Below are 25,776 nucleotides of genomic sequence, written 5' to 3'. Positions count from 1 at the left end.
TAGAGGGAGCTTTACTCTGTATCTAACCCCGTGCTGTACCTGTCCTGGGAGTGTTTGATGGGGGACAGTGTAGAGGGAGCTTTACTCTGTATCTAACCCCGTGCTGTACCTGTCCTGGGAGTGTTTGATGGACACAGTGTAGAAGGAGTTTTACTCTCTATCTAACCCCGTGCTGTACCTGTCCTGGGAGTGTTTGATGGGGACAGTGTCGAGGGAGCTTTACTCTGTATCTAACCCTTTGGTGTACCTGTCCTGGGAGTGTTTGATGGGGGACAGTGTAGAGGCAGCTTTACTCTGTATCTAAACCCGTGCTGTACCTGTCCTGGGAGTGTTTGATGGGGGACAGTGTCGAGGGAGCTTTACTCTGTATCTAACCCCGTGCTGTACCTGTCCTGGGAGTGTTTGATGGGGGACAGTGTAGAGGGAGCTTTACTCTGTATCTTACCCCGTGCTGTACCTGTCCTGGGAGTGTTTGATGGGGACGGTGTCGAGGGAGCTTTACTCTGTATCTAACCCCGTGCTGTACCTGTCCTGGGAGTGTTTGATGGGGACAGTGTAGAGGGAGCTTTACTCTGTATCTAACCCCGTGCTGTACCTGTCCTGGGAGTGTTTGATGGGGGACAGTGTAGAGGGAGCTTTACTCTGTATCTAACCCCGTGCTGTACCTGTCCTGGGAGTGTTTGATGGGGACAGTGTCGAGGGAGCTTTACTCTGTATCTAACCCTTTGCTGTACCTGTCCTGGGAGTGTTTGATGGGGACAGTGTCGAGGGAGCTTTACTCTGTATCTAACCCCGTGCTGTACCTGTCCTGGGAGTGTTTGATGGGGACCGTGTTGAGGGAGCTTTACTCTGTATCTAACCCCGTGCTGTACCTGTCCTGGGAGTGTTTGATGGGCGACAGTGCAGAGGGAGCTTTACTCTGTATCTGACCCCGTGCTGTCCCTGTCCTGGGAGTGTTTGATGGGGGACAGTATAGAGGGAGCTTTACTCTGTATCTAACCCCGTGCTGTACCTGTCCTGGGAGTGTTTGATGGGGGACAGTGCAGAGGGAGCTTTACTCTGTATCCAACCCCGTGCTGTCCCTGTCCTGGGAGTGTTATGATGGAGACAGTGTAGAGGGAGCTTTACTCTGTATCTAACCCCGTGCTGTACCTGTCCTGGGAGTGTTTGATGGGGGACAGTGTAGAGGGAGCTTTACTCTGTATCTAACCCCGTGCTGTACCTGTCCTGTGATGGGGGACAGTGTAGAGGGAGCTTTACTCTGTATCTAACCCCGTGCTGTACCTGTCCTGGGAGTGTTTGATGGGGGACAGTGTAGAGGGAGCTTTACTCTGTATCTAACCCCGTGCTGTACCTGTCCTGGGAGTGTTTGATGGGGACAGTGTAGAGGGAGCTTTACTCTGTATCTAACCCCGTGCTGTACCTGTCCTGGGAGTGTTTGATGGGGGACAGTGTAGAGGGAGCTTTACTCTGTATCTAACCCCGTGCTGTACCTGTCCTGGGAGTGTTTGATGGGGGGCAGTGTAGAGGGAGCTTTACTCTGTATCTAACCCCGTGCTGTACCTGTCCTGGGAGTGTTTGATGGGGGACAGTGTCGAGGGAGCTTTACTCTGTATCTAACCCCGTGCTGTCCCTGTCCTGGGAGTGTTTGATGGGGGCAGTGTAGAGGGAGCTTTACTCTGTATCTAACCCCGTGCTGTACCTGTCCTGGGAGTGTTTGATGGGGGACAGTGTAGAGGGAGCTTTACTCTGTATCTAACCCCGTGCTGTACCTGTCCTGGGAGTGTTTGATGGGGGACAGTGTAGAGGGAGCTTTACTCTGTATCTAACCCCGTGCTGTACCTGTCCTGGGAGTGTTTGATGGGGACGGTGTAGAGGGAGCTTTACTCTGTATCTAACCCCGTGCTGTACCTGTCCTGGGAGTGTTTGATGGGGACAGTGTAGAGGGAGCTTTACTCTGTATCTAACCCCGTGCTGTACCTGTCCTGGGAGTGTTTGATGGGGGACAGTGTAGAGGGAGCTTTACTCTGTATCTAACCCCATGCTGTACCTGTCCTGGGAGTGTTTGATGGGGACAGTGTCGAGGGAGCTTTACTCTGTATCTAACCCTTTGCTGTACCTGTCCTGGGAGTGTTTGATGGGGACAGTGTCGAGGGAGCTTTACTCTGTATCTAACCCCGTGCTGTACCTGTCCTGGGAGTGTTTGATGGGGACCGTGTTGAGGGAGCTTTACTCTGTATCTAACCCCGTGCTGTACCTGTCCTGGGAGTGTTTGATGGGCGACAGTGCAGAGGGAGCTTTACTCTGTATCTGACCCCGTGCTGTCCCTGTCCTGGGAGTGTTTGATGGGGGACAGTATAGAGGGAGCTTTACTCTGTATCTAACCCCGTGCTGTACCTGTCCTGGGAGTGTTTGATGGGGGACAGTGCAGAGGGAGCTTTACTCTGTATCCAACCCCGTGCTGTCCCTGTCCTGGGAGTGTTATGATGGAGACAGTGTAGAGGGAGCTTTACTCTGTATCTAACCCCGTGCTGTACCTGTCCTGGGAGTGTTTGATGGGGGACAGTGTAGAGGGAGCTTTACTCTGTATCTAACCCCGTGCTGTACCTGTCCTGTGATGGGGGACAGTGTAGAGGGAGCTTTACTCTGTATCTAACCCCGTGCTGTACCTGTCCTGGGAGTGTTTGATGGGGGACAGTGTAGAGGGAGCTTTACTCTGTATCTAACCCCGTGCTGTACCTGTCCTGGGAGTGTTTGATGGACACAGTGTAGAAGGAGTTTTACTCTCTATCTAACCCCGTGCTGTACCTGTCCTGGGAGTGTTTGATGGGGACAGTGTCGAGGGAGCTTTACTCTGTATCTAACCCTTTGGTGTACCTGTCCTGGGAGTGTTTGATGGGGCACAGTGTCGAGGGAGCTTTACTCTGTATCTAACCCCGTGCTGTACCTGTCCTGGGAGTGTTTGATGGGGACAGTGTCGAGGGAGCTTTACTCTGTATCTAACCCCGTGCTGTACCTGTCCTGGGAGTGTTTGATTGGGAACAGTGTCGAGGGAGCTTTACTCTGTATCTAACCCTTTGCTGTACCTGTCCTGGGAGTGTTTGATGGGGACAGTGTCGAGGGAGCTTTACTCTGTATCTAACCCCGTGCTGTACCTGTCCTGGGAGTGTTTGATGGGGGACAGTGTAGAGGGAGCTTTACTCTGTATCTAAACCCGTGCTGTACCTGTCCTGGGAGTGTTTGATGGGGGACAGTGTCGAGGGAGCTTTACTCTGTATCTAACCCCGTGCTGTACCTGTCCTGGGAGTGTTTGATGGGGACAGTGTAGAGGGAGCTTTACTCTGTATCTAACCCCGTGCTGTACCTGTCCTGGGAGTGTTTGATGGGGGACAGTGTAGAGGGAGCTTTACTCTGTATCTAACCCCGTGCTGTACCTGTCCTGGGAGTGTTTGATGGGGACGGTGTAGAGGGAGCTTTACTCTGTATCTAACCCCGTGCTGTACCTGTCCTGGGAGTGTTTGATGGGGACAGTGTAGAGGGAGCTTTACTCTGTATCTAACCCCGTGCTGTACCTGTCCTGGGAGTGTTTGATGGGGGACAGTGTAGAGGGAGCTTTACTCTGTATCTAACCCCGTGCTGTACCTGTCCTGGGAGTGTTTGATGGGGACAGTGTCGAGGGAGCTTTACTCTGTATCTAACCCTTTGCTGTACCTGTCCTGGGAGTGTTTGATGGGGACAGTGTCGAGGGAGCTTTACTCTGTATCTAACCCCGTGCTGTACCTGTCCTGGGAGTGTTTGATGGGGACCGTGTTGAGGGAGCTTTACTCTGTATCTAACCCCGTGCTGTACCTGTCCTGGGAGTGTTTGATGGGCGACAGTGCAGAGGGAGCTTTACTCTGTATCTGACCCCGTGCTGTCCCTGTCCTGGGAGTGTTTGATGGGGGACAGTATAGAGGGAGCTTTACTCTGTATCTAACCCCGTGCTGTACCTGTCCTGGGAGTGTTTGATGGGGGACAGTGCAGAGGGAGCTTTACTCTGTATCCAACCCCGTGCTGTCCCTGTCCTGGGAGTGTTATGATGGAGACAGTGTAGAGGGAGCTTTACTCTGTATCTAACCCCGTGCTGTACCTGTCCTGGGAGTGTTTGATGGGGGACAGTGTAGAGGGAGCTTTACTCTGTATCTAACCCCGTGCTGTACCTGTCCTGTGATGGGGGACAGTGTAGAGGGAGCTTTACTCTGTATCTAACCTCGTGCTGTACCTGTCCTGGGAGTGTTTGATGGGGGACAGTGTCGCGGGAGCTTTACTCTGTATCTAACCCCGTGCTGTCCCTGTCCTGGGAGTGTTTGATGGGGGCAGTGTAGAGGGAGCTTTACTCTGTATCTAACCCCGTGCTGTACCTGTCCTGGGAGTGTTTGATGGGGGACAGTGTAGAGGGAGCTTTACTCTGTATCTAACCCCGTGCTGTACCTGTCCTGGGAGTGTTTGATGGGGACAGTGTAGAGGGAGCTTTACTCTGTATCTAACCCCGTGCTGTACCTGTCCTGGGAGTGTTTGATGGGGGACAGTGTAGAGGGAGCTTTACTCTGTATCTAACCCCGTGCTGTACCTGTCCTGGGAGTGTTTGATGGGGGGCAGTGTAGAGGGAGCTTTACTCTGTATCTAACCCCGTGCTGTACCTGTCCTGGGAGTGTTTGATGGGGGACAGTGTCGAGGGAGCTTTACTCTGTATCTAACCCCGTGCTGTCCCTGTCCTGGGAGTGTTTGATGGGGGCAGTGTAGAGGGAGCTTTACTCTGTATCTAACCCCGTGCTGTACCTGTCCTGGGAGTGTTTGATGGGGGACAGTGTAGAGGGAGCTTTACTCTGTATCTAACCCCGTGCTGTACCTGTCCTGGGAGTGTTTGATGGGGGACAGTGTAGAGGGAGCTTTACTCTGTATCTAACCCCGTGCTGTACCTGTCCTGGGAGTGTTTGATGGGGACGGTGTAGAGGGAGCTTTACTCTGTATCTAACCCCGTGCTGTACCTGTCCTGGGAGTGTTTGATGGGGACAGTGTAGAGGGAGCTTTACTCTGTATCTAACCCCGTGCTGTACCTGTCCTGGGAGTGTTTGATGGGGGACAGTGTAGAGGGAGCTTTACTCTGTATCTAACCCCGTGCTGTACCTGTCCTGGGAGTGTTTGATGGGGACAGTGTCGAGGGAGCTTTACTCTGTATCTAACCCTTTGCTGTACCTGTCCTGGGAGTGTTTGATGGGGACAGTGTCGAGGGAGCTTTACTCTGTATCTAACCCCGTGCTGTACCTGTCCTGGGAGTGTTTGATGGGGACCGTGTTGAGGGAGCTTTACTCTGTATCTAACCCCGTGCTGTACCTGTCCTGGGAGTGTTTGATGGGCGACAGTGCAGAGGGAGCTTTACTCTGTATCTGACCCCGTGCTGTCCCTGTCCTGGGAGTGTTTGATGGGGGACAGTATAGAGGGAGCTTTACTCTGTATCTAACCCCGTGCTGTACCTGTCCTGGGAGTGTTTGATGGGGGACAGTGCAGAGGGAGCTTTACTCTGTATCCAACCCCGTGCTGTCCCTGTCCTGGGAGTGTTATGATGGAGACAGTGTAGAGGGAGCTTTACTCTGTATCTAACCCCGTGCTGTACCTGTCCTGGGAGTGTTTGATGGGGGACAGTGTAGAGGGAGCTTTACTCTGTATCTAACCCCGTGCTGTACCTGTCCTGTGATGGGGGACAGTGTAGAGGGAGCTTTACTCTGTATCTAACCCCGTGCTGTACCTGTCCTGGGAGTGTTTGATGGGGGACAGTGTCGAGGGAGCTTTACTCTGTATCTAACCCCGTGCTGTCCCTGTCCTGGGAGTGTTTGATGGGGGCAGTGTAGAGGGAGCTTTACTCTGTATCTAACCCCGTGCTGTACCTGTCCTGGGAGTGTTTGATGGGGGACAGTGTAGAGGGAGCTTTACTCTGTATCTAACCCCGTGCTGTACCTGTCCTGGGAGTGTTTGATGGGGACAGTGTAGAGGGAGCTTTACTCTGTATCTAACCCCGTGCTGTACCTGTCTTGGGAGTGTTTGATGGGGGACAGTGTAGAGGGAGCTTTACTCTGTATCTAACCCCGTGCTGTACCTGTCCTGGGAGTGTTTGATGGGGGACAGTGTAGAGGGAGCTTTACTCTGTATCTAACCCTGTGCTGTACCTGTCCTGGGAGTGTTTGATGGGGACAGTGTAGAGGGAGCTTTACTCTGTATCTAACCCCGTGCTGTACCTGTCCTGGGAGTGTTTGATGGGGACAGTGTAGAGGGAGCTTTACTCTGTATCTAACCCCGTGCTGTACCTGTCCTGGGAGTGTTATGATGGAGACAGTGTAGAGGGAGCTTTACTCTGTATCTAACCCCGTGCTGTACCTGTCCTGGGAGTGTTTGATGGGGGACAGTGTAGAGGGAGCTTTACTCTGTATCTAACCCCGTGCTGTACCTGTCCTGGGAGTGTTTGATGGGGGACAGTGTAGAGGGAGCTTTACTCTGTATCTAACCCCGTGCTTTGTGTTCGACCCTCAGAAGGAAGCTGCGGACGGGATCTTTAGGAGTGTCCGGGTAATTCCCAGTGCAATGAAGAAGCGTCTGGAGGTAAAGGCAGACGAGTTATTGGCCGATTTCGAGCGGAGACGGAGAGCGAGTGAGGTGGAGACGCGGCTGGAGACGGACCGGCTGCGATCCCTGCTGGGGACGGAGCGGGACACCTTCTGCCAGGGTTACAAGAAAGCCTTCACGTCTGGCGTGCTGAAGTGTGGCATCGCTGCGGGCTCGGGGCTCATCGGGGCCGTCGGCGCGCTGGTGGGGGCCGCAGTCGCTGGCCCGGCACTTGTCGGCGGTGCCATCCTGGCTGGGGCCCTCCAGGGGGCCAGCGTTGCTGTGGGGGCCGGGGTAGGCGCTGGAGCGGGGGCTTTGCTGGGAGCCGGGGTCGGGGCGGGGGTGGGGGCTGGAGTCGGTGCGGGGGTGGGGTCCGGGCTGGCCTCCCAGGATTGTGACCCCCCCAGAGGGGCCGAGGAAGCGACCCATGGTCGACGCTCCACGTCGTGACAGAGAGTGATCCGAAGCATCGTTATCCCTGGTTATCTGGACTGTATCTTCATTCAACAATAATTGTTACAAAATTGATGCTATTCCAATGAAACAATCCTCTCGCTTGATAAACGGGGTGAGGTCTGAGGGTAGCGGGCGTTTCTATTTGATCTCAAAGTCGGGCCAATCCCTTGTACTGTACTGCGTCCAGTTCTGGTCGCCGCACTACCAGAAGGATGTGGAGGCGTTAGAGAGAGTGCAGGGAAGGTTTACCAGGATGTTGCCTGGTATGGAGGGTCTTGGCTATGAGGAGAGATTGGGTAAACTGGGGTTGTTCTCCCTGGAAAGACGGAGAATGAGGGGAGATCTAATAGAGGTGTACAAGATTATGAAGGGTATAGATAGGGTGAACGGTGGGAAGCTTTTTCCCTGGTCGGAGGTGACGATCACGAGGGGTCACGGGCTCAAGCTGAGAGGGGCGAAGTATAACTCAGATATCAGAGGGACGTTTTTTACACAGAGGGTGGTGGGGGCCTGGAATGCGCTGCCAAGTAGGGTGGTGGAGGCAGGCACGCTGGCATCGTTTAAGACTTACCTGGATAGTCACATGAGCAGCCTGGGAATGGAGGGATACAAACGATTGGTCTAGTTGGACCAAGGAGCGGCACAGGCTTGGAGGGCCGAAGGGCCTGTTTCCTGTGCTGTACTGTTCTTTGTTCTTTGTGTACGGACCCCATTTGCAATCACCTTCAATAATTACCCAACCCCAAACTTCAAGACATTTCCTGTTTTCAAGTGTCACTGTAGCTAATTCCCTCCCATTCCTCCCCTCCCTGACTCCCCAGTGCCGCACTGCGGGAGGGTCAGTGCTGAGGGAGCGCCGCACTGTGGGAGGGTCGGTGCTGAGGGAGAGCCACACTGTGGGAGGGTCAGTGCTGAGGGAGCGCCGCACTGTGGGAGGGTCAGTGCTGTGGGAGCGCCACACTGTGGGAGGGTCAGTGCTGAGGGAGTGCCGCACTGTGGGAGGGTCAGTGCTGAGGGAGCGCCGCACTGTGGGAGGGTCAGTGCTGAGGGAGCGCCGCACTGTGGGAGGGTCAGTTCTGAGGGAGCGCCGCACTGTGGGAGGGTCAGTGCTGAGGGAGCGCCGCACTGTGGGTCGGTGCTGAGGGAGCGCCGCACTGTGGGAGGGTCAGTGCTGAGGGAGCGCCGCACTGTGGGAGGGTCAGTGCTGAGGGAGCGCCGCACTGTGGGAGGGTCAGTGCTGAGGGAGCGCCGCACTGTGGGAGGGTCGGTGCTGAGGGAGCGCCGCACTGTGGGAGGGTCAGTGCTGAGGGAGTGCCGCACTGTGGGAGGGTCAGTGCTGAGGGAGCGCCGCACTGTGGGAGGGTCAGTGCTGAGGGAGCGCCGCACTGTGGGAGGGTCAGTGCTGAGGGAGCGCCGCACTGTGGGAGGGTCGGTGCTGAGGGAGCGCCGCACTGTGGGAGGATCAGTGCTGAGGGAGCGCCGCACTGTGGGAGGGTCAGTGCTGAGGGAGCACCGCACTGTGGGAGGGTCAGTGCTGAGGGAGCGCCGCACTGTGGGAGGGTCAGTGCTGAGGGAGCGCCGCACTGTGGGAGGGTCAGTGCTGAGGGAGCGCCGCACTGTGGGAGGGTCAGTGCTGAGGGAGCGCCGCACTGTGGGAGGTGTAATATAATGTATGATTTATCTTTTGTAGTTGGGTAATAATGGTGAGAATTAAAACCAGTCGATATTGATGCCATTGGATTTTAAAAATTAGCTAAAAATAAGCAATTTACACAAATGTTTTGTAGGGATTCATATCAGTGAATACAACTGCAAAACATAAATACTGATACTTTTACCATATTATTGTCGATTGTACGGATATGTACTGTTGTCCCTGTCAATTCTCAGATACTTCCAACCAGTTTGCTTACTCTGAGGTTTTACCCCGGTGTCCTTATTTGCAAGATGGACAAAGGACAAACACAAGTAAAGGTTCAACAAGTTTATTAATAATAACACCATTCACCCTTAAATTACCCACACAAACAAGAGGATACCCCAGATTCCAGTATAGAACATAGAAAGCCACAGCACAAACAGGCCCTTCGGCCCACAAGTTGCGCCGATCACATCCCCACCTCTAGGCCTATCTATAGCCCTCAATCCCATTAAATCCCATGTACTCATCCAGAAGTCTCTTAAAAGACCCCATCGAGTTTGCCTCCACCACCACCGACGTCAGCCGATTCCACTCACCCACCACCCTCTGAGTGAAAAACTTACCCCTGACATCTCCTCTGTACCTACCCCCCAGCACCTTAAACCTGTGTCCTCTCGTAGCAGCCATTTCAGCCCTTGGAAATAGCCTCTGAGAGTCTACCCTATCCAGACCCCTCAACATCTTGTAAACCTCTATCAGGTCACCTCTCATCCTTCGTCTCTCCAGGGAGAAGAGACCAAGCTCCCTCAACCTATCCTCATAAGGCATGCCCCCCAATCCAGGCAACATCCTTGTAAATCTCCTCTGCACCCTTTCAATGGCTTCAACATCTTTCCTGTAATGAGGTGACCAGAACTGCGCGCAGTACTCCAAGTGGGGTCTAACCAGGGTCCTATAAAGCTGCAGCATTATCTCCCGACTCCTAAACTCAATCCCTCGATTAATGAAGGCTAGTACGCCGTACGCCTTCTTGACCGCATCCTCCACCTGCGGGGCCGATTTTAGAGTCCTATGGACCCGGACCCCAAGGTCCTTCTGATCCTCTACACTGCTAAGAATGGTACCCTTCATATTATACTGCTGCTTCAGTATACTACCCGCAAAGATGGCTTGGTTAAACTGCAGGCCCGATTCTCTGGTCCGTCGTCACGAAGGTGAGTCTCGTTGGCAGCTTCTCCCTTCTCTGGTCTGTCTTCCGAATGGTCAAGTTCGCCTCCCTCGCCGAGTCTTCACTCCTGGTGTGTCTGAAAATATGTCCCTTTATCCCCCGGCCTGCTTGCCTTTCCAGAAACTTCTCTGGCTTCCGGCCAGTGAGGTCCCAGGAGGAGGGGGTTCCAATACCCAGTGGGTTTCTTGATGCCTGCCTGACAGGACACCGGGGTCCGTCCCCCGGGTGTCCCACCTCCCGGGAACTTTCGGTGACGGAAAGTCTGGCCCGATCTGGGCTTCTAACAACAGGCCGATGCATTTCAATGAGGTGTAATTATCTCCTGCTAAATATCAGTCGAGTGTAACCACCTTTGATGGGTCAGACACAGACACGTTTGTGCACTTGTACAATCGGCCTGCTCGAGGTTTGACTGTTCGATTTTAAGATGCCTAATTCTTTAATTTAGGATATCCAATTTTTATCAGCCTTAACGCTAGGCCCTGTTCATATCACCACAGCACACTGGTCAAAATCAGTGCCAGATGCTGTATAATTTGGATAAGTGTGAGGTTATCCACTCCGGCAGCAATAATAGGAAAGCAGATTGTTGTATGAACAAGTGTAAATCGGGAAGGGTGGATAGATATGAGGTTATTCACTTTGGAAGCAAAAACAAGGCGGCAGATTGCTACCTGAGTGGCTGTAAATTGGGAGAGGGGAGAGTGCAGAGGGACCCGGGTGTCCTTGTGCACCGGTCGCTGAGGGTAAGCATGCAGCAGACGGTAAAGAAGGGAAATGGTCTGTTGGCCTTCATAGCGAGAGGTTTCGAGTCGAGCAGCAGAGGGATGTGTTGTTGCGATTACACAGGGCCTTGGTGAGGCCACACCGAGAGTATTGTGGGCAGTTTTGGTCTCCTTTTCTGAGGAAGGATGTTCTTGCTCTCGAGGGAGCGCAGCGAAAGTTTACCAGGCCGATTCCGGGGACGGCGGGACTAATGTACGAGGAGAGGTTGACCAGGTTAGGGTTGTTTCCGCTGGAGTTCAGACGAATGAGGGGGGAATCTCATAGAGAAAAATTCTAACAGGACCAGACAGGGTAGATGCAGGGAGGGTGTCCCCGATGGTGGGGGGAGTCCAGAACCAGGGGGGGTCACAGTCTGAGGATTGGGGGTAGGCGATTTCGGACGGGGGGGGGTTGAGGAGACATTTCTTCACCCGGAGAGCCTGTGGGATTCATTCCCACAGGAAGGAGTTGAAGCCAAAACATTGAATGTATTCAAGAGGCCGGACACACCGCTGGGGGGGCGAACGGGGTCAAAGGTTATGGGGAGAAGGCAGGATGAGGCTATTGAGTTGGACGATCAGCCATGATCGGGATGAATGATGGTGCAGGCTCGAAGGGCCGAATGGCCTCCTCCTGCTCCTATCCTCCATGTTTCTATTTTGCCACACGGCACCATGGTAAAGGTCATTATATCAAGTCAATATTTTAGCCTTGGAAATATCCAAGTTTTAGTTAAAGTTTCGGGTGGGAGAACAGTTAGAACACTTAATCACAGTTGATGAATAGGGGTTATTCACTGTCCAGACGAGATGGACTGTTGCCCAGCCGTGGTGTCACGGGTTTGTCTGGTCAGACAGTGAACTTGACGGGAACCCGTCAGAATGTTAATTTGGGCGGAGCGTCTTGGGTTTCCAGACAAGCTGGGTGCAAGGGTTAGCCGAGACAGGAGTTAGCTTCCGGATCTCACGGACTAATACAATACCAGTGTGTGGATCTGCAAGACGTGCCGGATCATCGACACGGATGCCATCATCTCACGTGAGAACACCACCCACCAGGTACACGGTACCTACTCTTGCGACTCGGCCAACGTTGTCTACCTGATACGCTGCAGGAATGGATGTCCCGAGACATGGTACATTGGGGAGACCACGCAGACGCTACGACGATGAACGGACACCGCTCGACAATCACCAGGCAGAAGTATTCCCTTCCTGTTGGGGAGCACTTCAGCAGTCACGGGCATTCAGCCTCTGATCTTCGGGTAAGCGTTCTCCAAGGCGGCTTTCAAGACACACGACAGTGCAGAGTCGCTGAGCAGAAACTGATAGCCAAGTTCCGCACACATGAGGATGGCCTCAACCGGGACCTTGGGTTCATGTCACACTATCTGTAACCCCCACGACTTGCCTGGACTTGCAGAATCTCACTAACTGTCCTGTCTGGAGACAATACACATCTCTTTAACCTGTGCTTAACCCTCTCTCCACTCACACTGTCTGTACCTTTAAGACTTGATTACCTGGAAAGACTCGCATTCCAACCATTATCTTGCAATTGTGCCCCCATCTACTCCATCAAGATGGATTGGCCATGCTAAATTGTCCCTTAGTGTCCAAAGATGTGTAGGTTAGGGGGATTGGCCATGCTAAATTGCCCCTTAGTGACCAAAGATGTGCAGGTTAGGTGGATTGGCCATGCTAAATTGCCCCCTAGTGTCCAAAGATGTGCAGGTTAGGGGGATTGGCCATGCTAAATTGCCCCCTAGTGTCCAAAGATGTGTAGGTTGAGTGGATTGGCCATGCTAAATTGCCCCCTAGTGTCCAAAGATGTGTACGTTAGGTGGATTGGCCATGCTAAATTGCCCCCTAGTGTCCAAAGATGTGCAGGTAAGGTGGATTGGCCATGCTAAATTGCCCCCTAGTGTCCAAAGATGTGTAGGTTGGGTGGATTGGCCATGCTAAATTGCCCCCTAGTGTCCAAAGATGTGTATGTTGGGTGGATTGGCCATGCTAAATTGTCCATTAGTGTCCAAAGATGTGTACGTTGAGTGGATTGGCCATGCTAAATTGCCCCTTATTGTCCAAAGATGTGTACGTTAGGTGGATTGGCCATACTAAATTGCCCCCTAGTGTCCAAAGATGTGTGGGTTATGTGGATTGGCTATGCTAAATTGCCCCCTAGTGTCCAAAGATGTGTAGGTTGGGTGGATTGGCCATGCTAAATTGTCCATTAGTGTCCAAAGATGTGTAAGTTGAGTGGATTGGCCATGCTAAATTGCCCCTTATTGTCCAAAGATGTGTAGGTTGAGTGGATTGGCCATGCTAAATTGCCCCTTATTGTCCAAAGATGTGTACGTTGGGTGGATTGGCCATGCTAAATTGCCCCCGAGTGCCCAAAGATGTGTAGGTTGGGTGGATTGGCCATGCTAAATTGCCCCTTAGTGTCTAAAGATGTGTAGGTTAGGTGGATTGGCCATGCTAAATTACCCCTTAGTGTCCAAAGATGTGCAGGTTAGGTGGATTGGCCATGCTAAATTGCCCCCTAGTGTCCAAAGATGTGCAGGTTAGGTGGATTGGCCATGCTAAATTGCCCCCTAGTGTCCAAAGATGTGCAGGTTAGGGGGATTGGCCATGCTAAATTGCCCCCTAGTGTCCAAAGATGTGCAGGTTAGGTGGATTGGCCATGCTAAATTGCCCCTTAGTGTCCAAAGATGTGTAGGTTGGGTGGATTGGCCATGCTAAATTGCCCCCTAGTGTCCAAAGATGTGGAGGTTAGGAGGATTGGCCATGCTAAATTGCCCCTTAGTGTCCAAAGATGTGTAGGTTGGGTGGATTGGCCATGCTAAATTGCCCCCTAGTGTCCAAAGATGTGTAGGTTGGGTGGATTGGCTATGCTAAATTGCCCCCTAGTGTCCAAAGATGTGCAGGTTAGGTGGATTGGCCATGCTAAATTGCCCCCTAGTGTCCAAAGATGTGCAGGTTAGGTGGATTGGCCATGCTAAATTGCCCCCTAGTGTCCAAAGATGTGTATGTTGGGTGGATTGGCCATGCTAAATTGTCCATTAGTGTCCAAAGATGTGTAGGTTGAGTGGATTGGCCATGCTAAATTGCCCCCTAGTGTCCAAAGATGTGCAGGTAAGGTGGATTGGCCATGCTAAATTGCCCCCTAGTGTCCAAAGATGTGTAGGTTAGGTGGATTGGCCATGCTAAATTGCCCCCTAGTGTCCAAAGATGTGTATGTTGGGTGGATTGGCCATGCTAAATTGTCCATTAGTGTCCAAAGATGTGTACGTTGAGTGGATTGGCCATGCTAAATTGCCCCTTATTGTCCAAAGATGTGTACGTTAGGTGGATTGGCCATGCTAAATTGCCCCCTAGTGTCCAAAGATGTGTGGGTTATGTGGATTGGCTATGCAAAATTGCCCCCTAGTGTCCAAAGATGTGTAGGTTGGATGGATTGGCCATGCTAAATTGCACTTAGTGTCTAAAGATGTGTAGGTTAGGTGGATTGGCTATGCTAAATTACCCCTTAGTGTCCAAAGATGTGCAGGTTAGGTGGATTAGCCATGCTAAATTGCCCCTTAGTGTCCAAAGATGTGTAGGTTGGGTGGATTGGCCATGCTAAATTGCCCCCTAGTGTCCAAAGATGTGCAGGTTAGGTGGATTGGCCATGCTAAATTGCCCCCTAGTGTCCAAAGATGTGCAGGTAAGGTGGATTGGCCATGCTAAATTGCCCCCTAGTGTCCAAAGATGTGTAGGTTGGGTGGATTGGCCATGCTAAATTGCCCCCTAGTGTCCAAAGATGTGTATGTTGGGTGGATTGGCCATGCTAAATTGTCCATTAGTGTCCAAAGATGTGTACGTTGAGTGGATTGGCCATGCTAAATTGCCCCTTATTGTCCAAAGATGTGTACGTTAGGTGGATTGGCCATACTAAATTGCCCCCTAGTGTCCAAAGATGTGTGGGTTATGTGGATTGGCTATGCTAAATTGCCCCCTAGTGTCCAAAGATGTGTAGGTTGGGTGGATTGGCCATGCTAAATTGTCCATTAGTGTCCAAAGATGTGTAAGTTGAGTGGATTGGCCATGCTAAATTGCCCCTTATTGTCCAAAGATGTGTAGGTTGAGTGGATTGGCCATGCTAAATTGCCCCTTATTGTCCAAAGATGTGTACGTTGGGTGGATTGGCCATGCTAAATTGCCCCCGAGTGCCCAAAGATGTGTAGGTTGGGTGGATTGGCCATGCTAAATTGCCCCTTAGTGTCTAAAGATGTGTAGGTTAGGTGGATTGGCCATGCTAAATTACCCCTTAGTGTCCAAAGATGTGCAGGTTAGGTGGATTGGCCATGCTAAATTGCCCCCTAGTGTCCAAAGATGTGCAGGTTAGGTGGATTGGCCATGCTAAATTGCCCCCTAGTGTCCAAAGATGTGCAGGTTAGGGGGATTGGCCATGCTAAATTGCCCCCTAGTGTCCAAAGATGTGCAGGTTAGGTGGATTGGCCATGCTAAATTGCCCCTTAGTGTCCAAAGATGTGTAGGTTGGGTGGATTGGCCATGCTAAATTGCCCCCTAGTGTCCAAAGATGTGGAGGTTAGGAGGATTGGCCATGCTAAATTGCCCCTTAGTGTCCAAAGATGTGTAGGTTGGGTGGATTGGCCATGCTAAATTGCCCCCTAGTGTCCAAAGATGTGTAGGTTGGGTGGATTGGCTATGCTAAATTGCCCCCTAGTGTCCAAAGATGTGCAGGTTAGGTGGATTGGCCATGCTAAATTGCCCCCTAGTGTCCAAAGATGTGCAGGTTAGGTGGATTGGCCATGCTAAATTGCCCCCTAGTGTCCAAAGATGTGTATGTTGGGTGGATTGGCCATGCTAAATTGTCCATTAGTGTCCAAAGATGTGTAGGTTGAGTGGATTGGCCATGCTAAATTGCCCCCTAGTGTCCAAAGATGTGCAGGTAAGGTGGATTGGCCATGCTAAATTGCCCCCTAGTGTCCAAAGATGTGTAGGTTAGGTGGATTGGCCATGCTAAATTGCCCCCTAGTGTCCAAAGATGTGTATGTTGGGTGGATTGGCCATGCTAAATTGTCCATTAGTGTCCAAAGATGTGTACGTTGAGTGGATTGGCCATGCTAAATTGCCCCTTATTGTCCAAAGATGTGTACGTTAGGTGGATTGGCCATGCTAAATTGCCCCCTAGTGTCCAAAGATGTGTGGGTTATGTGGATTGGCTATGCAAAATTGCCCCCTAGTGTCCAAAGATGTGTAGGTTGGATGGATTGGCCATGCTAAATTGCACTTAGTGTCTAAAGATGTGTAGGTTAGGTGGATTGGCTATGCTAAATTACCCCTTAGTGTCCAAAGATGTGCAGGTTAGGTGGATTAGCCATGCTAAATTGCCCCTTAGTGTCCAAAGATGTGTAGGTTGGGTGGATTGGCCATGCTAAATTGCCCCCTAGTGTCCAAAGATGTGCAGGTTAGGAGGATTGGCCATGCTAAATTGCCCCTTAGTGTCCAAAGATGTGTAGGTTGGGTGGATTGGCCATGCTAAATTACCCCTTATTGTCCAAAGATGTGTAGGTTGGGTGGATTGGCCATCCTAAATTGCCCCTTAGTGTCTAAAGATGTGTAGGTTAGGTGGATTGGCCATGCTAAATTACCCCTTAGTGTCCAAAGATGTGCAGGTTAGGTGGATTAGCCATGCTAAATTGTCCCTTAGTGTTTAAAGATGTGTAGGTTAGGTGGATTGGCCATGCTAAATTGCCCCTTAGTGTCCAAAGATGTGCAGGTGAGGTGGATTGGCCATGCTAAATTGTCCCTTAATCAACCGAACCTGCACATTTTTCAGACTGTGGGAGGAAACTGGAGCACCCGGAGGAAACCCACGCAGACACGGGGAAAACATGCAGACTCCGCACAGACAGTGACCCAAGCCGGGAATCGAACCCGGGTCCCTGGCGCTGTGAGGCAGCAGTGCTTACCCTCTGTACCACAGTGCCGGATATAAATTTCATTCACTGATGTGTTAATGTAAGCCGACTTGTGACACGAAGAAATAAATAAAGACCCACATGGGAGCATTTATCGAACAAAGTTTATTTATGAACGCAGTTAAAATATAATGGAAAACAATTAGTGTTGCTTCATCAAATAGAGGACCAAAGCATGACACAGTATAACAGCTAGCTCTGTCTGTTGTTCCAATGTAATGATGTGGAGATGCCGGCGTTGGACTGGGGTAAACACAGTAAGAAGTTTAACAACACCAGGTTAAAGTCCAACAGGTTTATTTGGTAGCAAATGCCATTCGCTTTTGGAGCGCTGCTCCTTCGTCAGATTTCCACTCCATCTGATGAAGGAGCAGCGCTCCGAAAGCTAATGGCATTTGCTCCCTAATAAACCTGTTGGACTTTAACCTGGTGTTGTTAAAACTCTTGCTGTGTTCCAATGTAAAGCAACCCCTTAGACATACAAAGAACAAAGAAAATTACAGCACAGGAACAGGCCCTTCGGCCCTCCTGCACCGTCCATGCTGCCCCCGACTGAACTAAAACCCCCTCCCCTTCCGGGGACCGTATCCCTCTATTCCCATCCCATTCATGGATTTGTCAAGACGCCCCTTAAAACTCACTATCGTATCCGCTTCCACTCCCTCCCCCGGCAGCGAGTTCCAGGCACCCACCACCCTCTGTGTACAAAATCTGCCTCGTACATCTCCTTTAAACCTTGCCCCTTGCACCTTAAACCTGTGCCCCCCGAGTAACTGACTCTTCCACCCTGGGGAAAAGCTTCTGATGATCCACTCTGTCCCTCATAATCTTGTAGACTTCTATCAGGTCTCCCCTCAACCTCCGTCGCTCCAGTGAGAACAAACCAAGTTTCTCCAACCTCTCCTCATAGCTAATGCCCCCCATACCAGGCAACATCCTGGTGAATCTTTCCTGTACCCTCTCCAAAGCCTCCACATCCTTCTGGTAGTGCGGCGACCAGAATTGTACACAATACACCCTCCTTCAGACTAAACCGAGACTCGCGTGGGGCATTTAAATGAGCGAATAAATCTTCCAGATCCCCTAACAGCCCCTGATGACCTGCACTGCGCCCCTCAGATTCATTTGGCCCAAGTCCCAAATGCAGGGGGTGGTCCCTTTAAGAGCTATGGCGGGAAACGCCTTTTCTCAAAACCAGGCGCTGGGGCCACCGTAGGGGGAGGGATCCAGTGCGCAGACGCGGAAGTGGAGAACCCGGAAGCGAATCAGAACCCGGAAGTAACAGTCAGAGCTCCCAGTTTAAACCCTGTGGCATTTTACAGATGATTGCTGAGACCTTTCTCCACCTGCTTCACTGTTAAAGGTGTTTTTATCAACTTTCAACCATTCTCAAGATGTTTTATCAACTTTAAACAATCTTCAAGGTGTCTTTATCAAATTTGTATCATTTTAAATATTTTTTAATGAAATTTAAGCAATTTTGAAGTTTTTAAATCAAAATTTAAGCACTTTTAAACATTTTAAATCAAGTTTAAGCAATTCTTAATATTTTAAATCAAATTTAAGCAAGTTTTAAGATTTTTGACCAAATTTAAGCAATTTATAAAAAATTTTAACTAAATTTAAGCAATTTTTAAGATTTTTAACCAAATTTAAGCAATTTGTAATTTTTAAATTAAATTTGAGCAATTTATAAGATTTTTAACCAAATTTAAGCAATTTTAAAGATTTTTTTAACGCATTTAAGAATTTTTGATATTTTTATGAAATTTAAGCAATTTTATATGTTTCTATTTTTAAAGCTTATGAATTTTAAGCAGTTTCCAAGGTGTTTTATCGCTTTGATTTGATTTATTATTGTCTCGTGTATTGGGATACAGTGAAAAGTATTGTTTCTTGCATGCTGTACAGACAAAGCATACCGTTCATAGAGAAGGAAAGGAGAGGGTGCAGAATGTAGCGTTACAGTCACAGCTCGGGTGTAGAGAAAGATCAACTTAATATAAGGTCGGTCCATTCGAAACTCTGACAGCAGCAGGGAAGAAGCTGTTCTTGAGTCGGTCGGTACGTGACCTCAGACTTTTGTATCTTTTTCCCGATGGAAGAAGGTGGAAGAGAGAATGTCCGGGGTGCGTGGGGGGGGTCCTTGATTATGCCGGCTGCTTTTCCCCGAGGCAGCGGGAAGTGTAGACAGAGTCAATGGATGGGAGGCTGGGTTTGCGTGATGGGATTGGGCTACATTCACGACCCTTTGTAGTTCCTTGCGGTCTTGGGCAGAGCAGGAGCCCCAGACCGAGCTGTGATACACCCGGAAAGGATGCTTTCTATGGGGCATCTGTAAAAGTTGGTGAGAGTCGTAGCGGACATGCTGAATTTAGTTAAGGTGTTTTATGAATTCTGAACAGTTTTGAAGGAGTTTTGTGTTTGCAGTTTTTTTAATCCGCCTTTTCTGAGCCAGGTATTTTGTTGTTTTTGATTTACAACGTAATCAGATTGCAGAAGAGGATCTCCACTCGATCCCCTTTGGATGGGAACGCCTTGAGTAGGATTGATAATTAAACAACTACCCCTTCCGCTTGTCCCCACAAGAGGCGCTATTGGCTGGTTTTGGGGATGCGTGGGTTATTGAGGGAGGGAGATAGATCGGGCTCGAGGCGAACATGTATAAAGAATGAGGCAGAGAGAGAGGTGGAGAGCGGGCGGGGAAGTGGAACTGAACCCACTATCGGATCAGCCATGATCTTATTGAATGGCGGGGCAGGCTCGAGGGGCTGGATGGCCTACTCCTGCTCCTATTTCTTATGTTCTTATGAGGTTTAGGGATTGAATTTCAGAACTTAGGGACACCTCCCCGGGCAGCTGAAGGCACGGCCGCCAATGGCGGAGCGATGGGAATCGGGGGATGCACGAGAGGCCGGAATTGTAGAGATCTCGCAGGGTCGTAGGAGGTTACAGAGATAGGGAGGGGTGTAGGGGGCTGGAGGGGGTTACAGAGATAGGGAGGGGTGTAGGGGGCTGGAGGGGGTGTAGGGGGCTGGAGGAGGTTACAGAGATAGGGAGGGGGTGTAGGGGCTGGAAGGGGTTACAGAGATAGGGAGGGGGTGTAGGGGGCTGGAGGGGGTTACAGAGATAGGGAGGGGTGTAGGGGGCTGGAGGGGGTTACAGAGATAGGGAGGGGTGTAGGGGGCTGGAGGGGGTGTAGGGGGCTGGAGGAGGTTACAGAGATAGGGAGGGGGTGTAGGGGCTGGAGGAGGTTACAGAGATAGGGAGGGGGTGTAGGGGCTGGAGGAGGTTACAGAGATAGGGAGGGGTGTAGGGGGCTGGAGGAGGTTACAGAGATAGGGAGGGGGTGTAGGGGGCTGGAGGAGGTTACAGAGATAGGGAGGGGTGTAGGGGCTGGAGGGGGTTACAGAGATAGGGAGGGGGTGTAGGGGCTGGAGGAGGGTTACAGAGATAGGGAGGGGTGTAGGGGCTGGAGGAGGTTACAGAGATAGGGAGGGGGTGTAGGGGCTGGAGGAGGGTTACAGAGATAGGGAGGGGTGTCGGGGCTGGAGGGGGTTACAGAGATAGGGAGGGGGTGTAGGGGCTGGAGGAGGTTACAGAGATAGGGAGGGGGTGTAGGGGCTGGAGGAGGTTACAGAGATAGGGAGGGGGTGTAGGGGCTGGAGGGGGTTACAGAGATAGGGAGGGGGTGTAGGGGCTGGAGGAGGTTACAGAGATAGGGAGGGGGTGTAGGGGGCTGGAGGAGGTTACAGAGATAGGGAGGGGGTGTAGGGGCTGGAGGGGGTTACAGAGATAGGGAGGGGGTGTAGGGGCTGGAGGGGGTTACAGAGATAGGGAGGGGGTGTAGGGGGCTGGAGGGGGTTACAGAGATAGGGAGGGGGTGTAGGGGGCTGGAGGGGGTTACAGAGATAGGGAGGGGGTGTAGGGGGCTGGAGGAGGTTACAGAGATAGGGAGGGGGTGTAGGGGCTGGAGGAGGTTACAGAGATAGGGAGGGGGTGTAGGGGGCTGGAGGGGGTTACAGAGATAGGGAGGGGGTGTAGGGGCTGGAGGAGGTTACAGAGATAGGGAGGGGGTGTAGGGGCTGGAGGAGGTTACAGAGATAGGGAGGGGGTGTAGGGGGCTGGAGGAGGTTACAGAGATAGGGAGGGGGTGTAGGGGGCTGGGGGAGGTTACAGAGATAGGGAGGGGGTGTCGGGGCTGGAGGAGGTTACAGAGATAGGGAGGGGGTGTAGGGGGCTGGAGGAGGTTACAGAGAGAGGGAGGGGGTGTAGGGGGCTGGAGGAGGTTACAGAGAGAGGGAGGGGGTGTAGGGGGCTGGAGGAGGTTACAGAGATAGGGAGGGGTGTAGGGGCTGGAGGGGGTTACAGAGATAGGGAGGGGGTGTAGGGGGCTGGAGGGGGTTACAGAGAGAGGGAGGGGGTGTAGGGGAGCTGGAGGAGGTTACAGAGATAGGGAGGGGGTGTAGGGGGCTGGAGGGGGTTACAGAGAGAGGGAGGGGGTGTAGGGGGCTGGAGGAGGTTACAGAGATAGGGAGGGGTGTAGGGGCTGGAGGGGGTTACAGAGATAGGGAGGGGGTGTAGGGGGCTGGAGGGGGTTACAGAGAGAGGGAGGGGGTGTAGGGGGCTGGAGGGGGTTACAGAGAGAGGGAGGGGGTGTAGGGGCTGGAGGAGGTTACAGAGATAGGGAGGGGTGTAGGGGCTGGAGGAGGTTACAGAGATAGGGAGGGGGTGTAGGGGCTGGGGGAGGTTACAGAGATAGGGAGGGGGTGTAGGGGGCTGGAGGAGGTTACAGAGAGAGGGAGGGGGTGTAGGGGCTGGAGGGGGTTACAGAGATAGGGAGGGGGTGTAGGGGGCTGGAGGAGGTTACAGAGATAGGGAGGGGTGTAGGGGCTGGAGGAGGTTACAGAGATAGGGAGGGGTGTAGGGGGCTGGAGGAGGTTACAGAGATAGGGAGGGGGTGTAGGGGGCTGGAGGAGGTTACAGAGATAGGGAGGGGGTGTAGGGGCTGGAGGGGGTTACAGAGATAGGGAGGGGGTGTAGGGGCTGGAGGAGGTTACAGAGATAGGGAGGGGGTGTAGGGGCTGGAGGGGGTTACAGAGATAGGGAGGGGTGTAGGGGCTGGAGGAGGTTACAGAGATAGGGAGGGGGTGTAGGGGCTGGAGGGGGTTACAGAGATAGGGAGGGGGTGTAGGGGGCTGGAGGAGGTTACAGAGATAGGGAGGGGTGTAGGGGCTGGAGGAGGTTACAGAGATAGGGAGGGGTGTAGGGGGCTGGAGGAGGTTACAGAGATAGGGAGGGGTGTAGGGGCTGGAGGAGGTTACAGAGATAGGGAGGGGGTGTAGGGGGCTGGAGGGGGTTACAGAGATAGGGAGGGGTGTAGGGGCTGGAGGAGGTTACAGAGATAGGGAGGGGTGTAGGGGCTGGAGGAGGTTACAGAGATAGGGAGGGGTGTAGGGGGCTGGAGGAGGTTACAGAGATAGGGAGGGGGTGTAGGGGGCTGGAGGGGGTTACAGAGAGAGGGAGGGGGTGTAGGGGCTGGAGGAGGTTACAGAGATAGGGGGGGTGTAGGGGGCTGGAGGAGGTTACAGAGATTGGGAGGGGTGTAGGGGCTGGAGGAGGTTACAGAGATAGGGAGGGGTGTAGGGGCTGGAGGAGGTTACAGAGAGAGGGAGGGGGTGTAGGGGCTGGAGGAGGTTACAGAGATAGGGAGGGGGTGTAGGGGCTGGAGGAGGTTACAGAGATAGGGCGGGGGTGTAGGGGGCTGGAGGAGGTTACAGAGATAGGGAGGGGGTGAAGGGGGCTGGAGGGGGTTACAGAGATAGGGAGGGGGTGTAGGGGGCTGGAGGGGGTTACAGAGATAGGGAGGGGGTGTAGGGGGCTGGAGGAGGTTACAGAGATAGGGAGGGGTGTAGGGGGCTGGAGGAGGTTACAGAGATAGGGAGGGGGTGTAGGGGCTGGAGGGGGTTACAGAGATAGGGAGGGGGTGTAGGGGGCTGGAGGGGGTTACAGAGATAGGGAGGGGTGTAGGGGTTGGAGGAGGTTACAGAGATAGGGAGGGGTGTAGGGGCTGGAGGAGGTTACAGAGATAGGGAGGGGTGTAGGTGTTGGAGGAGGTTACAGAGATAGGGAGGGGGTGTAGGGGGCTGGAGGAGGTTACAGAGATAGGGAGGGGGTGTAGGGGGCTGGAGGAGGTTACAGAGATAGGGAGGGGTGTAGGGGTTGGAGGAGGTTACAGAGATAGGGAGGGGGTGTAGGGGGCTGGAGGAGGTTACAGAGATAGGGAGGGGTGTAGGGGGCTGGAGGAGGTTACAGAGATAGGGAGGGGTGTAGGGGCTGGAGGAGGTTACAGAGATAGGGAGGGGTGTAGGGGCTGGAGGAGGTTACAGAGATAGGGAGGGGGTGTAGGGGCTGGAGGAGGTTACAGAGATAGGGAGGGGGTGTAAGGGCTGGAGGAGGTTACAGAGATAGGGAGGGGGTGTAGGGGGCTGGAGGGGGTTACAGAGATAGGGAGGGGGTGTAGGGGACTGGAGGAGGTTACAGAGATAGGGAGGGGTGTAGGGGCTGGAGGGGGTTACAGAGATAGGGAGGGGGTGTAGGGGGCTGGAGGGGGTTACAGAGATAGGGAGGGGTGTAGGGGGCTGGAGGAGGTTACAGAGATAGGGAGGGGGTGTAGGGGGCTGGAGGAGGTTACAGAGATAGGGAGGGGGTGTAGGGGGCAGGAGGAGGTTACAGAGATAGGGAGGGGTGTAGGGGGCAGGAGGAGGTTACAGAGATAGGGAGGGGGTGTAGGGGGCTGGAGGAGGTTACAGAGATAGGGAGGGGGTGTAGGGGCTGGACGAGGTTACAGAGATAGGGAGGGGGTGTAGGGGGCTGGAGGAGGTTACAGAGATAGGGAGGGGGTGTAGGGGGCTGGAGGAGGTTACAGAGATAGGGAGGGGTGTAGGGGGCTGGAGGAGGTTACAGAGATAGGGAGGGGGTGTAGGGGGCTGGAGGAGGTTACAGAGATAGGGAGGGGGTGTAGGGGGCTGGAGGAGGTTACAGAGATAGGGAGGGGGTGTAGGGGGAGGTTACAGAGATAGGGAGGGGGAATTTGGTTGGAGACTGAGGGAGAGAGGTTGGTGTGTGATGATACTGCCACCATGTTGGATTACCCTCTTCCTGCAGTAACTCTCTCTCTCTCGCTCAGTTCCAGATCTCTCTCGGACGCGTCCACCTTGTATGTTCCTGTCCAGGGGGCTGGGTCTCCTGCGACAGCCCACGCGACCCCTGATGGAGCTGGCCGGGGTGGTCTCGGTGCTCGAGGCCCTGGCTCCCCTCGCGCTGGCCGAGAGCTGGGATAATGTGGGTCTCCTGGTGGAGCCCACGCCCCCTCACCAGGTCCGCACCGTCCTGCTGACCAACGACCTAACGGAGGGAGTCCTGGAGGAGGCGCTGAGGGTCCGCGCGGAGCTCATTGTGTCCTATCACCCCCCACTCTTTCGCCCCCTCACCCGGCTCACCATGGCGAGCTGGAAGGAGCGCCTCGTGGTCCGTTCCCTAGAGAAGCGCGTGGCCATCTTCTCGCCCCACACCGCCATGGACGCCTCGCCTTGCGGAGTCAACGATTGGCTGGCTAAAGGACTTGGTAAGTCAACCCAACCACTCCAATCTACCAATCCCCGCACAGGGGCGAGGTTAGATACAGAGTAAAGCTCCCTCTACACTGTCCCCCATCAAACACTCCCAGGACAGGGACAGCACGGGGTTCGATACAGAGTAAAGCTCCCTCTACACTGTCCCCCATCAAACACTCCCAGGACAGGGACAGCACGGGGTTCGATACAGAGTAAAGCTCCCTCTACACTGTCCCCCATCAAACACTCCCAGGACAGGTACAGCACGGGGTTAGATACAGAGTAAAGCTCCCTCTACACTGTCCCCCATCAAACACTCTCAGGACAGGTACAGCACGGGGTTAGATACAGAGTAAAGCTCCCTCTACACTGTCCCCCATCAAACACTCTCAGGACAGGTACAGCACGGGGTTAGATACAGAGTAAAGCTCCCTCTACACTGTCCCCCATCAAACACTCCCAGGACAGGGACAGCACGGGGTTAGATACAGAGTAAAGCTCCCTCTGCACTGTCCCCCATCAAACACTCCCAGGACAGGTACAGCACGGGTTAGATACAGAGTAAAGCTCCCTCTACACTGTCCCCATCAAACACTCCCAGGACAGGTACAGCACGGGGTTAGATACAGAGTAAAGCTCCCTCTACACTGTCCCCATCAAACACTCCCAGGACAGGTACAGCACGGGGTTAGATACAGAGTAAAGCTCCCTCTACACTGTCCCCCATCAAACACTCCCAGGACAGGGACAGCATGGGGTTAGATACAGAGTAAAGCTCCCTCGACACTGTCCCCATCAAACGCTCCCAGGACAGGTACAGCACGGGGTTAGATACAGAGTAAAGCTCCCTCTACACTGCCCCCATCAAACACTCCCAGGACAGGTACAGCACGGGGTTAGATACAGAGTAAAGCTCCCTCTACACTGTCCCCATCAAACACTCCCAGGACAGGTACAGCACGGGGTTAGATACAGAGTAAAGCTCCCTCTACACTGTCCCCATCAAACACTCCCAGGACAGGTACAGCACGGGGTTAGATACCGAGTAAAGCTCCCTCTACACTGTCCCCCATCAAACACTCCCAGGACAGGTACAGCACGGGGTTAGATACAGAGTAAAGCTCCCTCTACACTGTCCCCATCAAACACTCCCAGGACAGGTACAGCACGGGGTTAGATACCGAGTAAAGCTCCCTCTACACTGTCTATCTCTCTCTCTGGGACAGGCGAGTGCTCCACGGTTCCCCTCTCGATGTCGGTGGGTGATTCTTTGGTGAATCCGGGATCGCATCGGTTGGAAGTCACTCTCCGGATGGATTGGATACTTCCTTTCTCACGGAGCTGGAATCTCTGGATGGAGTGTGTGTCACTCTGCTGCCTCTGAGGTGTGTCCTCCCGTCGAGAGGGAGATGGAGCGGGGGGGAGCGAGGTAGGGAGGGAGGTG

The 25,776-nt window shown here is 53.0% G+C and overlaps 2 protein-coding genes across 2 annotated transcripts in view; both read left to right on the top strand.

The window, feature by feature from the left end:
* The window catches only part of LOC144489015 (RING finger protein 112-like), a 51,058-nt gene extending 43,841 nt beyond the window's left edge, over positions 1 to 7,217 (top strand). Inside the window, exon 5 of the mRNA XM_078206963.1 lies at positions 6,565 to 7,217. Within this exon, the coding sequence (XP_078063089.1) occupies positions 6,565 to 7,086 (522 nt within the window). The 3' untranslated portion in view covers positions 7,087 to 7,217. The remainder of the gene's footprint in view (positions 1 to 6,564) is intronic.
* Positions 7,218 to 18,059: 10,842 nt separating this feature from the next.
* On the top strand, positions 18,060 to 25,693 carry LOC144489016 (NIF3-like protein 1; the record flags this gene model as incomplete). The annotated part of the gene is made up of 3 exons (XM_078206964.1): positions 18,060 to 18,142; positions 23,906 to 24,343; positions 25,559 to 25,693. Coding segments are annotated over exons 2-3 (541 nt in total), but the record flags the coding sequence as incomplete, so codon positions are not given.
* Positions 25,694 to 25,776: the final 83 nt, after the last annotated feature.

This window comes from Mustelus asterias, unplaced genomic scaffold (genome assembly GCF_964213995.1).
Source record: "Mustelus asterias unplaced genomic scaffold, sMusAst1.hap1.1 HAP1_SCAFFOLD_1924, whole genome shotgun sequence".
Classification (NCBI taxonomy): Eukaryota; Metazoa; Chordata; class Chondrichthyes; order Carcharhiniformes; family Triakidae; genus Mustelus; species Mustelus asterias.
The sequence above is the reverse complement of the archived record's forward strand: the minus strand, read 5'-3'. Positions and strand labels throughout refer to the sequence as shown.